Genomic DNA, 14,030 nt, shown 5'->3' with positions numbered 1-14,030 from the left:
GGTGCGACCTGCTGTAGTTTGCCATGGATCATAAATGGAGGCAGCGAGCCCAAGGCGAGAGCGCAGCCACAGCGTGTCATAACCTCGGGACTCTCCAGGGCCAACAGGTATTGACTAATCAGCTGTTCTGTATGGCAACAAATGGATGTAAACAAAGAATAAATGGCCAAAAGTATGTGGACACCCAATAACCACACCCATAGGTGCTCGTTCAACTTTATTATATATTTTATATATTTTATATATACGTATGTGAATGTAATGTGAATGTAATCAAAAATGCTGGCGCTGACTGGCAACCTAAAAATAAACCACTGGCAGGGAAAGAGTTCATATCATAACCAAAGGCATTAATCACTCCCTTGTCTGCTACTGTGTTATTTAAATTAGTTTCCTGTACCTTGCATTTTCAGGTCAGCTATCCCAGGTTCAACCTGATAATACTGCTGACACAACGCTGCCAATGCTGAGACCGCGGCATCCTACAGAAAACACATTATATTCTCATTACAACCACATTCGGTACAGTTGTAAGGCCTTCAGGGTGTTGAGGTCGGGACTGTACCTGTATACCCCGTCTGGCCCCGCCGGAGAACAGGTGAAGGTTCTTCAAGCTGTCGTCTATTAGCCACTGCCAACCAGCTGCAAGAAATCATAAAACACTCACAATTATCAAACCAGTCGACAACATTAGCAATCCATCAAACAAATCTCTTTCCGTGAGACATTTGTGGTCAAACACAGTTAAATAATGCAAATGTAAAGAGGTGTGGCCGACTCACTGATAACTGGGTCATCTTTAAAAGGCATCATGGAGAGAGAGAGCTTTTCAATGAGGCCACAGACTGAAAAAAAACAAAAAAGACAAGGAAAAGGAAAAGGGTGTAAAAAACTGTAACTGGGCTTCTGTTTTGTTGCTTTGTTACTCTGATTCAGGAACATTTGCAATGTCTTTCCTGACAAATAATCACTGATTCTTAAGACAGAGAACAAAACTCGCCCCTCAACTTTATCTGCCATTAGTTTTAAAAAATGGCAGCATTTCCACTTCTAATCAAATGAAAATTTCCCAATGAATCATATTTAACTTGAATTAACTATTTCATTTTATTTTATCTTTATTTTTATAAAAATAATGACAATACATCTCATGCACAACCGCCTGCACCAGAATTTGGTACCTGATTCTAAAGTTAAATATGTGTACAGCATTAACAACTTTTACATTTTATAAAGAAAAATGGTGCTTGCCCATGCAAAAATAAATAAATATACAAAGAAAAAATATAAAAGTTAAGACAACTTTCTTGAATCCAAAAAGGTAAGATGTTTTATGATCTTATCAAGTAGCATTATAACAACACTAGCCTGATTTAATACATATCACTAGAGATGCGACACTTTTGATCACTGTTGTAAAAACATTATGCATTACGTGACTTTTTGCTGAATTGGAAATTCTGTAACAACTCTACAGGTCTAGCTGACACTCTAGAGAGAGCGCAAGAATGCGTAAATGAATGTAACAGACCGCTCCATCTTAAGACAGCCTCTTTTAAAATAAAGGAATAACCCCAAAGGATTATTGCTTTTATAAAATGGTTATCCACATATCTGGCAAGGTTTCACAAAAATGTAAGGCTATTGATAAAAAATATTACTCTTCCGCCAAGCAATGTAGTTCTTCAGAAGTGGAATGCTTGCCAAGCAACAAGTAATACAATGCGTTCACAGGTGTTTGCCTGTAGAGTAATGTACAATGGCTTCCAACACGGCTCAACCAATCATAATCAAGGACCCGAACTATCCGGTTCATAACCATTTAAAACATGCAGCACATAAAAAAAGCGAATCCAAGTGCTGAACTCCTGTCAAGCCAGTCATGATGAAATGAGTGTGTGTGCTTTTAATGATTAGTATGTTAATCTGTAGGTGGCACATACAGACGACTTGAGGTGTTTTCGTCAAGAACCACTATACAACTGGACAACACCAAAAGCACCAAAAACACCAAAGTCAAGAGTCCACCCTAAGTCTTATTGATATTGTGGCTCCTATTTGGCTTAGGTCCCTCCTTCCACCTTCAAGTGATTTCTGCACCCTGTTTATGGTCTGGCAGAACAAATTTATAATTGGTACACACCTCTCCATAATTTGTGGTATTATTCATGTCTGCATCAGAAAGCTAAAAGATTTGTTGTAACCATTAGTATGAGCTATAGTAGTAATGTGGCTCGCTTTATGTCACACACACTTAAACATTAGTTTATAATTTCACACAAGAATCAATAAATTTTACAGAAAAACTGTAAATTATCAGGCGGGTTTTCTTACCAGCTGGTCTCATTAGCTCTCCACCAAATCCCCTAGGGTAAAACAACTTCAGTTATAAGCTATAGACAAATAAGTGCTTCTAAAAAGCTTTGATGTCAATTATTGTCAGGTTATGAAGCAAGTGCCTACCTGTACTGCTTTCTGTCAGAGAGCTGAAGTGAAGAAACATATAGAAGATCAGTTGCAATAAACTGCTTTTTGTTGTATATTTCATGAAATAACACAAGAGACTAATTCTGCTGACCTTTTGGTGAATGTCTTTAAGGCCTTCAATGGTGTCAGAGGACAGGAAGTCAGTCACTGACCTACAAGGAAACAAATGCATTAAATAAAGTTAAGATTAGGCAAAGCTTTAATAAAAGAAAGCGGGTATAACCTATTGTTCTGGGTGGCCAGCTCATAGAGAGCATGAGTGATCTCAGCGCAGGCCAGGATAGCGCCGTGGCGGCGGTGTAAATCCATCCCCGTCGCCATGGGCAGCAGCTGGGGTAAGACTGAAATCAAAATAAAGGCAAGATAGCACAAAATGTCAAAATTTCTTAGCATCTGTGTAGAGGTGAAAGAGACGCATTGAGTTTGGGTTTATCAGATGTTTACAGACATATGAAGGCGTTCTCACCTGTGCTGGCCATGTATTCAGGAGACTTGGCAGTTAGATTGTGCAATGCTTTTGTGGCCAGCTCTCTGATCACCCTGATAAATGCAAATACAGCTTCAGTTAAAAGTATAAAACCAAAAAACCCACATGAAACAGTACACATACTTACCCATCCCAGTGATTGATTTTCATAGCCACCAAGTGGTCAATTAAAGGTTTGGTGTATTCCTCAAAACCAGCGATGTAGACACTGAAAAAAACAGTCGTAAATGAGTTTTACATAGCCATTTCTGATTTTTAGAATTCAAAAGGCAGATTTTGCATTACTTTTTCGTAACGGACGTAAGAGCTGTGCATGTAAACCTCACTCCCCTGATCTCAAGAGGCGCTCTAGCGACTGACACTAGAGACTGTGGTCTTTAGCCTCCTTGTTAGAGTGCCTGACTCCCATGCCGGTGGACCCGGGTTGAGTCCCGCTTAGAGTGGGCGGTTCGAACAGGAGGGGCTACATTGGTGCCGTGACCCAGGTGGGAATGAGGTTTAGTGGGGTGAGTTCAAAATGAGGCCAAAAAGAAGTTTTGTGTTCTTTTTGGAAGTTCGAAACGGCTTGCCAAAGCGAACTTTCAGGAAACGTTCGCTCCAGCTGCAATACACCTTCATACTACCATTGGTCCGTGTCGATAACATAATAGGAGGTGTGCGCTGAGGCTCCGCCTTCACTTGTGTGGAGCGCGTCTTTGACTCATTTTGTGTGTTTGAGTTCGTCGAGGTAAGATCTCCACGGGTGAAAACATGCAATGGATAGCCGCTTTATAGTACAAAATGAAGTTGTGCTTGTAAAAAAAAAAATAAAAAATGAGGCACTAACACTGTTTTTCATGTTTGATACTGTAAAGCTGCTTGATTTTGACACAGTCTATTGAATAACGTGCTATATGAAGACATGGCGTAACTGGAGTGCTACTTTGCAGAGCTCGTGCTAACATTCCAACACGATCACATGAGAATGAGTATCAATTAGGGCTGCACGATTTATCGCGATAAAATCGCACGCGATATGGGAAAGGCTGCGATTATCTAATGCGTGGCTTGTTAGAGCTGTACGGCTCTGTGATCAGTAGTAAATGATTCTGCATCTGAAAGCCAGACGGCGCTCTCACGCAGAAACTCGAAATATGCCCTGCAGCAGAAGAAGATAACACTTTGATTAATTAAACATGACTAATAAACACACGACTGCATTATTCTGTGTAAGAAGCCACATCATCTCACAGAAGGATGCTCAATTGTCGTTATGAATTGAGTTTGGAGTAAAAACATATTATTAAATGTTGTCTTTTGTTGGACAAGATGTTAATAAATGCTTCTCATGTCTGAAAAGAAGTTTGACGCGTGTTGCTTTTTCAAATGTACATTATGAGTGACTCAAACTCGCAATGCTTTTAGATGGATACGCATTTGGAGCCATACTTCATTGACAAGCTGCGCATAAAAAAAAAAAGTAATCGCAGCCTTTGCGATTTCATAATCGCACTAAGAATCGAATTTAAGCGATAATCGTGTTCAAGTTCAATGTTATTTTTCGTATCGTTCGATATATCGTGCAGCCCTAGTATCAATAGTACGCGTGTGTAATCTCGTAGAATATATATGCCAAAATGATTTTTGGCGTGCATATGATACGCAGTTTTACATATTTACATATTCATCTAAATGCCGCTCTCAGCAGTGTGGGTGGCGTCAGACGTTCGTTTACAGTGTATCGCTGGTCACGCATTGCGAACTGTGTTTTACCCCTAAACGAAGAACAAAAACGAACATTGTTTGAAGTATACTGGGGCCTTAAGAGTGGGTGGTTCAAACAGGAAGGGTAACATTAAGGACACATATAAATGAGGATTTTTATGATTTATTCATATGTGTCTATGTATGCATGTTGGTAGTCATATAATAGGGCGTTTGGAGGCTCATACATATATATATATACACCGACATAGTCTGACAACATCTCATCTGACCGGAGTTCACTGTTGTTCAAATGAAGCTCCCTCATCGTCACCTAACGCTATCTTTTCCTTGCTCGTTTGACTTGCGCCTGACGCTGAGGCGAAGTCGGAATGCGTCTCTGAAAAGTGTCCCGTTTGTTGTGGTCGTAAAGAGACAGTTCTATATAAACGCAGCGTTTTACTTGGTGATGTTTAAAAAAAAAAAAGATTTTTATTTTTGATATTTTATATGCTCTGTTGGTGGTTTGTGGAGTAGCATCACCCGGGAGGGATATTTTTTTATCGCCCCTGGGGATAAAAAAAAATTTAGCAGAGGCAGGGATACAAATCGCACCCTGCTCACATGTGACTTGCATAAACACATTTTAGAATGTTTTGAAAAGTTGCCTTGTGAAAGTGAATCAAACCAAGAAAATAAGTCCCAAAACAAAAGATCTTTTCAGCAGGTCTGAAAACATCTTTAGCATGCTTATGTTCTGATGTCAACAGTTTCTGAATGGCCCAGTTTTAAAGCTTATGTTTACTTAAAAATGTCTGACCAGACTGCTGGGGAAACACGAAAATCCTGTTTTCCATGATATGTCGCCGTTAAATGGTCCATTCTATGTCCACGTCCTGAGCCCCAAGAGCGTGGTGATAAATCGTGCTATCACATTATCAACCATTTTATTTTGGTTTTGGCTGAGGAATGGGTAGAGAATTGTGCTAAATCAACATTTTAATGTTTAACAGCGGGCTGCGCAGTAAGCCTGGAGTATGGCTCTTTGCTCCCTAAGGCTAGCATTTTTCACATTGCTTTTTCACTACATTGAGATGCCACAGTCAAATGGTGACATTTTTCTGGAGGGTGGGACACAAGAGAGTGACAAGAAAGGCACGACAGCATAACCGCTGCTTCACTCATTAATGCATTCAAAACATACTGTGCTTGACAATTGGGGTGTATGATTGATCCACCTGCTGCCATACTGTTTGAGTCATGTACTCTGAAGTACAATGAGGTTCAATTATGCACGCTAAAACCGTTCTTACTCACACAGTCACCTCCAAACTCCTTACCTGATAGTCAAGTAGCAGTTATTCAGGTTACCAACCGTGAAGTAGTCCGCCGCTGTGACGATGTCTATGCCATGGGGGAAGGTGCCCTGTGGAGACAGGATATCTCAGGGAATCAGATTAGATACACAGACTCAGCAGGCTTCACAGAACACGGCCTGTTGCACTACAGATCAGTGAAGGTGTTTATAATGGATCTGAATAGTCTTCATGTAAGTGTATTTTCTTTCTTTGTACCTGTCTGCCCACATTCTCTTGGAAAGCGGCCTAAAAAAGAAAAGGAAGCAAACATTACATTTTCTGAAATGTCATATTGTATGCAGCTGCAGTACATGAAATTAAAGCTGAAGTGCGTAGTTTTTCTGTTATAATACTTTCTAGGTTTAAATGTGTCCAAGGTCAAAAAACTTCTCATAATATACAGTGCAGAATCATCTCTTTTCTCACAGCATTGGAAATGGTTCGATAAAGGATTCAGACTCTCTAAACCCCTCCTTTGCTCTGATTGTGACCCAGTCTGTTGTGATTTGTCTACTCTGCTCTGATTGGTCAGATGGACCAGTCTGTTGCGATTGGACGACCACTTACAGTGCATATCGGAAACTAAACCCCAATTTGCATATCTGAATTTCAGCTGTGGATCTTCCTTAGCACTTGTACACGAACAGTAACAATTACGTAGTTTTTTCATATCAATTTGAGCGTGAGCCCACGTCCTTTGAAAGCGCAGCAAAGTACATTTGCTTCCACAGCATAGAAAATAGCATCTTCTTGACAAAAACTTTATTGCATTATTTTCCTGTTGTCACTGTAAAGCTTCTTTGAATTGTAAAAAGCACTATATAAATAAAGGTGACTTCTGTTGTTCACTTGCGGTGTTAAACAGCCTTAACACTGACTCAACCAATGCAGAGAGTTTAGGGTTGGAGTGTTTTTACAAACCAATTTACCAAATTTTACACACTTCAGCTTTAAAGAGAACTTCAGGACAAACTCACAGACGCAGCCTTTCTGCAGGTGATGTTCCTGTCAAATACAGTTGCGATGACCAGTGCACTGTAGAGGTAGAAAAACAAATGAAAGATCATTAACAGAATAACTATCTATGATAATACATCAATTGGGACAGCTGTTATTCTATTTTTATGTGCATCCTAACTCTTGACATACATTGGTTTTGTTAGTTTTGTTACAGCCTGAGGTGATACACATTTAACGTTTTCACTCAAATATGTACAGCTCAAAACCTTTTGATCTTTCACTTCCAGTGATGAGGCATATTATTAAAAACAGTGTGTAGTTCTCATCTCAAAACTCATCTATCATTTCAGTGCCCCCATAAACCTGTTGCACTTTTCCCTTTATTCCACCACTCCTCCTCCTCCTCAATCAAGCTGTGAGAACGTGCCCGCGAGGTATTCCCACCGTCACTCACAGCCCGGGAGAATGAAGTACACAAACATATACACGCACAAGCCTACGGGCTTAACACGGCCGTGCTGGTTTCGATGAACAACTGATAGTGGCCTGGAGCAGCATAAAATGGACAGAGACTAAACATGCATGCGGAGCTAGACGTGTCACTGTTATTGTTTCATAATAACGCCTTACGGAAACCATTGAAAACTTCTGCCAGTACTGATCATACAAAAATGTAATTACAGTAAATAGAGACTGAAGATTCAAACAGGAATTGAAAGTATCATTAACGTGCTTCATACAATTTGTGAGCCAAATCTTTTGAAGTCCTAAAATGAGTTTGTGAAAAACAAACCAGACTTCAAACCAGAATTTCTTCAAATATGACTGAAGAAAGTCATACATATTTGGAACAGGATTTAGTTTTGAGTAAATAAATATAGAATTGCTGAGGGAACTTTTCATGTAAATGAAGTGTGAAAAAAAAAAAGATGATTTATTATTCTTAAGGATCTGCTTTGTTTTGTGAAAACTTTTGTATATACACTACTTTTTTTTTTTTAAAGAAGTCTCTTATGCTTGCTGCATTTGATAAAAAATACAGTAAAAACAGTAATATTGTGAAATATTATTACAATTTTAAATAACTAACTTCTAATTTAATGTATTTTAAAATGTAATTTATTCCAAAGCTGAACTTTCAGCAACATTACTCCAGTCTTCAGTCACATGATCCTTCAGTAATCATTCTAATATGATTTGATGCTCAAGAAACATTTTATAAGTATCAATGTTGAAAACATATTTTATTCATATTTTTGTGAAAACCGTGATTCTTTTTTTCACAATTCTTTGATGAAGAGAAAGCATTTATTTATTTATTTTTGTAAAAATGCAATTGATTTAATACATCCTTGTTGAATAAAATAATTTCTTAAAAAAAAAATCTTACTAATCCCAAACTTCTCTACAGTAGTGTATTTAAAAAAAAGAGAAAAACATATTTTATTCACATTTTTGTGAAAACCGTGATTCTTTTTTTCCCCACAATTGTTTGATGAAGAGAAAGCATTTATTTATTTATTTTTGTAAAAATGCAATTGATTTAATACATCTTTGTTGAATAAAATAATTTCTTAAAAAAAATAAATAAATAAATCTTACTGATCCCAAACTTCTCTACATTAGTGTATAAAAAAAAAAAAGGAGAAAAAATAACAATAGCGTAGTTTCATGCAATGACACAGTTTCTGAAAGCGTCAGTAAGCTCATAGAAACAGCTTATGACTGCTGATGAAATTTGAACAGGACTCGACAGGCCTACAGCCTGGGTGCCAAATGGCGACCGAAACCCACGACAACAGACGAAACCTGGCAGCACCGTGGGGGTATGGAGGAGGGAAGTTGCGGGGAGGGCCAACAAACTGAAGGAGCAATGCAAAAGCACAGTCAGTTACACACAGGCCCACACTTGTCCTAAACAGGGAGGGAGGGGAAGGGGGGCAGCGCAGCATCTTTCAGCTGTCATTCGCGTAATATCATTATATTTTTATGGTGACTGAAAGGCTTACTGTTGAACCTTGGGAGGGGAAAAAAAATGCTTTCTGCTGATGAAACTGTTTCACTAAGCTGATTCACCACTACATCACCACACAAACTTAACATGGCAGAATTGCTAGACGAATTACAGAATACAGTTACACAGCAAAGTTAAATACAGCAAACCTCTAACCATAAGTCTGAGTAAAAATAGAAAGCAGCACAGTTAAAGCAAACACGCAACTTCCTTGTGGGACACCGCAGAAAATATGTTAGCAATCTGAAAAAGATTCATTAAATAATAATTCTGCTGTTAGGGCTGTCACGACACCCAATTTAAATTTTTGTCGAACAATAGGCAAAATACCAGAGCACATTCTAAGGACAAGAATCCAAGAACCGCATTATTAGGTCATTTTATGAGTCTGCACGATATATTCAAGCCATTAAAATCATAATATAGCATAGCGCTATTGTGAAATCACAAAGGCTCAATAAATATATGAGCTGTGGGTTTGATAGTGAAGTGCGATGCTTTATTTACACACATTCAGGTTATGAGTTTCTTCAGGGTCTCAGAGTAAATGCTACTCCATGTGAACTCAGTTCATTTGGGAATGCATATAAAGTCTGATGGGTCGCTTTGGGTTTCAAAGATATTTTTGATAAAATCCGATGGCTCAGTGAAGCCTCTAAGTCTGATGGGTCGCTTTGGGTTTCAAAGCAATACCCGTTCCATGGGTATTTTTTTGTTACCAAAAAAAAAAAAAAAAAAAAAAAGATTATCCACTTATTCATGAAAATATAATAAATCGACCAATCACTTGATTACCAAAACAGTCGTTAGCGAAAGCCCTTAGGGTATGTTCACACTTAGCTCTTTCGGTCCGAACCAAAACAAGAATGAAACATTTAGTCCTGGTTAACTTAGCGTTCATACTGTGATTTTTAACACTGAACCTAATGATACAAAACAAAAGGTATAAGGTAGATACCTGATTTGTTGACATATATTTTGTGACAGAACTTACCAAACATTTAAACAAAGACATATTTAAAACAGGTCATGTGACTACAGTGGTTCAACCTTAATGTTATGAAGTGACGACAATACTTTTTATGTGCCAAAAAATAAATTATAAATAAATATAAATAATGACTTTTCAACAATATCTAGTGATGGGCGATTTCTAAACACTGCTTCATGAAGCTTTGAAGCTTTACGAATCTTTTGTTTCTAATCAGTGGTTCGGAGCGCAAAAATCACTTGATTTCAGTAAATGAGGCTTCGTTACGTCATAAGTGTTTCGAAATTTGAATAGTTCAGGTGTCTTTGGCTGTTTGATATGCGATCCAAACCACTGATTCGAAAAAAAAGATTTGTAAAGCTTTGAAGCTTCATGAAGCAGTGTTTTGAAATCGCCCATCACTAGATATTGTTGAATAAAGTCGTTATTTTGTTTTTTTTGTCGCACAAAAATTAATCTCGTCCCTTCATAATATTAAGGTTGAACCACTGTAGTCACATGAACTATTTTAAATATGTCTTTAGTAGTTTTCTGGGCATTGAAAAAGGAAATAATCTTGCTGGCAATAGAGGCTTCACTGAGCCATCGGATTTTATCAAAAATATCTTAATTTGTGTTCCAAAGATGAACGAAGGTCTTATGGGTGTGGAAACGACAGAATTTTCATTTTCGGGTGAACTAACCCTTCAACAGGGCAATCGCACCACAGTTCATTTCATTCAAACCAAACCTGTTAAGTGTGAACACACTCCAAGAGAGATCTGGACTTGATCCAAAAACATGACATTTCTTTTTTGGCAATAATAATACAATGATCAATGATATCTAATGCTACAGTGAAACATGAAAGAACAGCACCAACTAATTTTCTTTCATACGTCAACCACATGGAATCTGTGCAGATAACAAAATTTTTTTTAAAAAAATCAACAAGATCTACACGGCCTCCACCCCTTGCTTGTTCTTTTATTTAGTATTTTAGCTATATGTAATTCGATAATGCTTTCAGCTACCAATAACAGCAGTACTATCAGCATTGGTTAACACATTTTACCATCCTTCTGCAGATTTGATCCAAAAATCAGTGTAAAAAAAAAAAAAAAATGTAAAAATCAGTCATATTTATCAAAGCAGTACTGGATCTTTGAAGAACATTTAAGCAGGTGTAGTCTACAACAGCTTGTAATGCATTTTAGAGCTTTGGAAGAAATGAAAACTGTCAAGAAATAATTTTAGGCTTCATTGTCACATTGTATTCATCAGCACACAAGTCATATGGACTACAAAATATTGCTTTTACTGTGGGCTTTTTGGAGCTTAACCTATAAAAAGATTCTTCAAATGTCTAAAAACAAACAAAAACGACAAAAAGTTTTTACAGGGTTGCTCATAATGAGAGTAAAAGCTGGCAAAGATGTGACATTTATTACAGTACTAAGATTCATGGCTGACTTAATTCTTTGCTTTCAAATGTTAAACCATGGAGCTTTTATTCTGGTAGGAAACCACAAGAAAGTCTTAAATAGATTGACAAACTATCCCCAATACAAATTTGGGAAGATAGTTGGCAAGTGCTGCGTTCTCAAATGCACGTTATAAGTGACTCACAGCGCTTGTAATTCATATGAAGCAGCATTTCCTGCAAACGAGCCGCTCCAAGACACTGAAAAAACGAATCATGAGCATGTGTAGACGAACACAATGCCAAGCTTCAAGTACTGAAGCTAGGAGCTCTTTTGTTTTGTTTTTTGACAAATCAAAGGGAGTGGTTCTCATTTCAGTTTGACATCCCTGTTTGTAACAACATGACTGTGTTGGGTGAATTATTAATGTAATTTTCTGTCAAAATTATCTTTTTTTTTTTTTTTTTTTTATGCGCACCTTTATATTAGTATTTACCTTGGCTTGTAAAAAAAAGCTACTTGTGAGGAATTTTGATTCATCATTTGAATTTCTCTTTACCTTCCGTGTTATTATGGTGGTTGTGTATATGGTAAATGTACAAAACGCATTTTAGTAACAGCATGGCCTTGCTAATACATTATTTTTATTTCATTAAAATTTCAGTAGAGCTATAATACAGTTCATGGTTATTGCTTGCATAGACACATAGATGCATAGACCAACATACTAAACTGTACTTTCTCAATAGGGAGAGGTTCTGAGCTGTAAGAGGTGTATAAACTGGTTTTAAGGCGGTAAATAACTACAGCCAGGAGAACAGGTATGTTACAATCCTTGTCCTTCCCTCCTGGAAGTTCAAATCTCATTAAAACTATCTCCATATTAGTCCACAAAGTTGGGGGTTGGGAATTATGGTTGAGAGAATTATAACAAACAGTAATCTTCTTTCAAATAGAATTTGCTGTGACATAATTTTCTTAAAATAATTACAAGGTAGTGTGGAGGAAAAAGGTCAATTCCTGGCTTGCTGACTAAAGAACAAATAGCCTTCACTATGTGGGCTGCAGTTTTGCTGCCAGTCTCACTAATCAAATTCCACAGCCTAACCTCACTTACAAAAAGACTATTTTCATTGGAGAGAAAGTGTAACTGTAATGTCAACAGAGCCACCCAAGTTGAGCTGTCATTTTCACCCATCACTGACATCAGATCAGCTCTCACCACAGTTGGTTCTGGTGCGCAAAGAGCTTTCGTACTGGAGAACATCCAAAAACACCTTCACAGAGATCTAAGAAAGGTCACGGCAAATGCTTGAACAAATAGTGGGCGTACAAGAAGTCAGTTTGAATCCAGAGTTGGGAAAGAATATATTTTCGTATATTCATATTTAAGATGAAATACTCTAAATCTGATCCATATGTCTGCCACTCAGGAAAACTATTAAGATGAATTATTTAAAAGAATAAATAACATAGTAAAGTTAACTCTGTGAATTAAGAGCCAAAAGTAATATATTAAATAGATTTTTTTTTTAATGCAAGTCTATAGCACAAATGGTATGGGATGAAATATTTACCCAAGTTTGACACTTAAGGTTGGTAATTATTTAGCAAATTTAACCAATGGAATAAATAACATGCATAATGTCTCAGTGATGGTGTTGGGCTCGTACCTGGCAATCTGGTTGACGTAAGGCTTTAGTTCGCTTGGCTCATAGGCACGGGCAAAAGCCCAGCACACGTAGCAGGCTGCATCACGTACATTTGATCCCAAACTGCATGCTCCCCTTTTCTCATCATATATCAGAGCTTTTAGAACCAGAGGCACCACTGTAGGAGTCATACAGACAAAACATTAGCATGCAAAAATCATTTGTTATGCAATCCAAATTATTTAAATACATAATTACATACATATATATACATATACACACACATACATAGGTCATTGACAACTAAGGTTTTTAAAAAAGTAAAAAAACAAACATAATGGAGATATAATTAATTTTGAAGTTTTATTAAGTGTTAACAATGAGATATGAGATTATAATCAATTAACACTGCTTTTGACATTTTTTACAAGATGGACCAAATTTGTCACCAAAAAAGTCGTTTGTTTAACCAAAATTTCAGTTTTACCAAATGACAATATTTTCAAACAGTGTTAATAGGCTGATATCTAGCTAGCTAGCAAAAGGACAATTTAACATTTTATATTTAGTACAACTTTTTAAAATATTACAACATTTTCCATGTTTTAGAATGGTTGTACCGAATGACCTGATGTTTCAGGACATGTGTGTGAGCAGATGAAAACATGAATTTTTCAAATAGTTAAAAGAGAGTAACTTTGCTTTACAACCATGTGGCCCTTTGCATATGCCTGAATGATGTCACATGATAATGAAATTCATTTTTCCGGACATTATTTCTCATATCAAAGCAAAGACATAATTCTACACATAATTTTCATACCATGTTAGGTGACATTGTTGGCAACACTGACTGAACTGACGTGATACAGATTTCGGTAAGCTACTGTATCTTTCAACATATTTTTTATTTTCATTCATGTTTATTTCGTTCTGTACAGTAGTAAAGAGGAAAGGATGATTCACTCACAATCCGTGACAAGAGTTCAAGATGA

At 37.2% G+C, this 14,030-nt stretch overlaps 1 protein-coding gene across 1 annotated transcript in view; it reads right to left on the bottom strand.

The window, feature by feature from the left end:
• Positions 1-14,030, bottom strand: part of tbcd (tubulin folding cofactor D) — a 46,184-nt gene that overhangs the window by 17,457 nt on the left and 14,697 nt on the right. The window contains exons 14-27 of the mRNA XM_067381432.1: positions 13,057-13,213; positions 6,993-7,050; positions 6,232-6,261; positions 5,998-6,083; positions 3,102-3,182; positions 2,954-3,027; positions 2,711-2,828; positions 2,579-2,639; positions 2,464-2,486; positions 2,335-2,366; positions 783-845; positions 566-642; positions 401-482; positions 9-127 (exon numbers count right to left, since the gene is read on the bottom strand). Of these exons, the coding sequence (XP_067237533.1) occupies positions 9-127; positions 401-482; positions 566-642; positions 783-845; positions 2,335-2,366; positions 2,464-2,486; positions 2,579-2,639; positions 2,711-2,828; positions 2,954-3,027; positions 3,102-3,182; positions 5,998-6,083; positions 6,232-6,261; positions 6,993-7,050; positions 13,057-13,213 (1,061 nt within the window). The remainder of the gene's footprint in view (positions 1-8; positions 128-400; positions 483-565; positions 643-782; positions 846-2,334; positions 2,367-2,463; positions 2,487-2,578; positions 2,640-2,710; positions 2,829-2,953; positions 3,028-3,101; positions 3,183-5,997; positions 6,084-6,231; positions 6,262-6,992; positions 7,051-13,056; positions 13,214-14,030) is intronic.

Source organism: Chanodichthys erythropterus, chromosome 3, assembly GCF_024489055.1.
Source record: "Chanodichthys erythropterus isolate Z2021 chromosome 3, ASM2448905v1, whole genome shotgun sequence".
Lineage (NCBI taxonomy): Eukaryota > Metazoa > Chordata > Actinopteri > Cypriniformes > Xenocyprididae > Chanodichthys > Chanodichthys erythropterus.
Note: the sequence above shows the minus strand (reverse complement) of the source record. Positions and strands in the feature narration are given on the sequence as shown.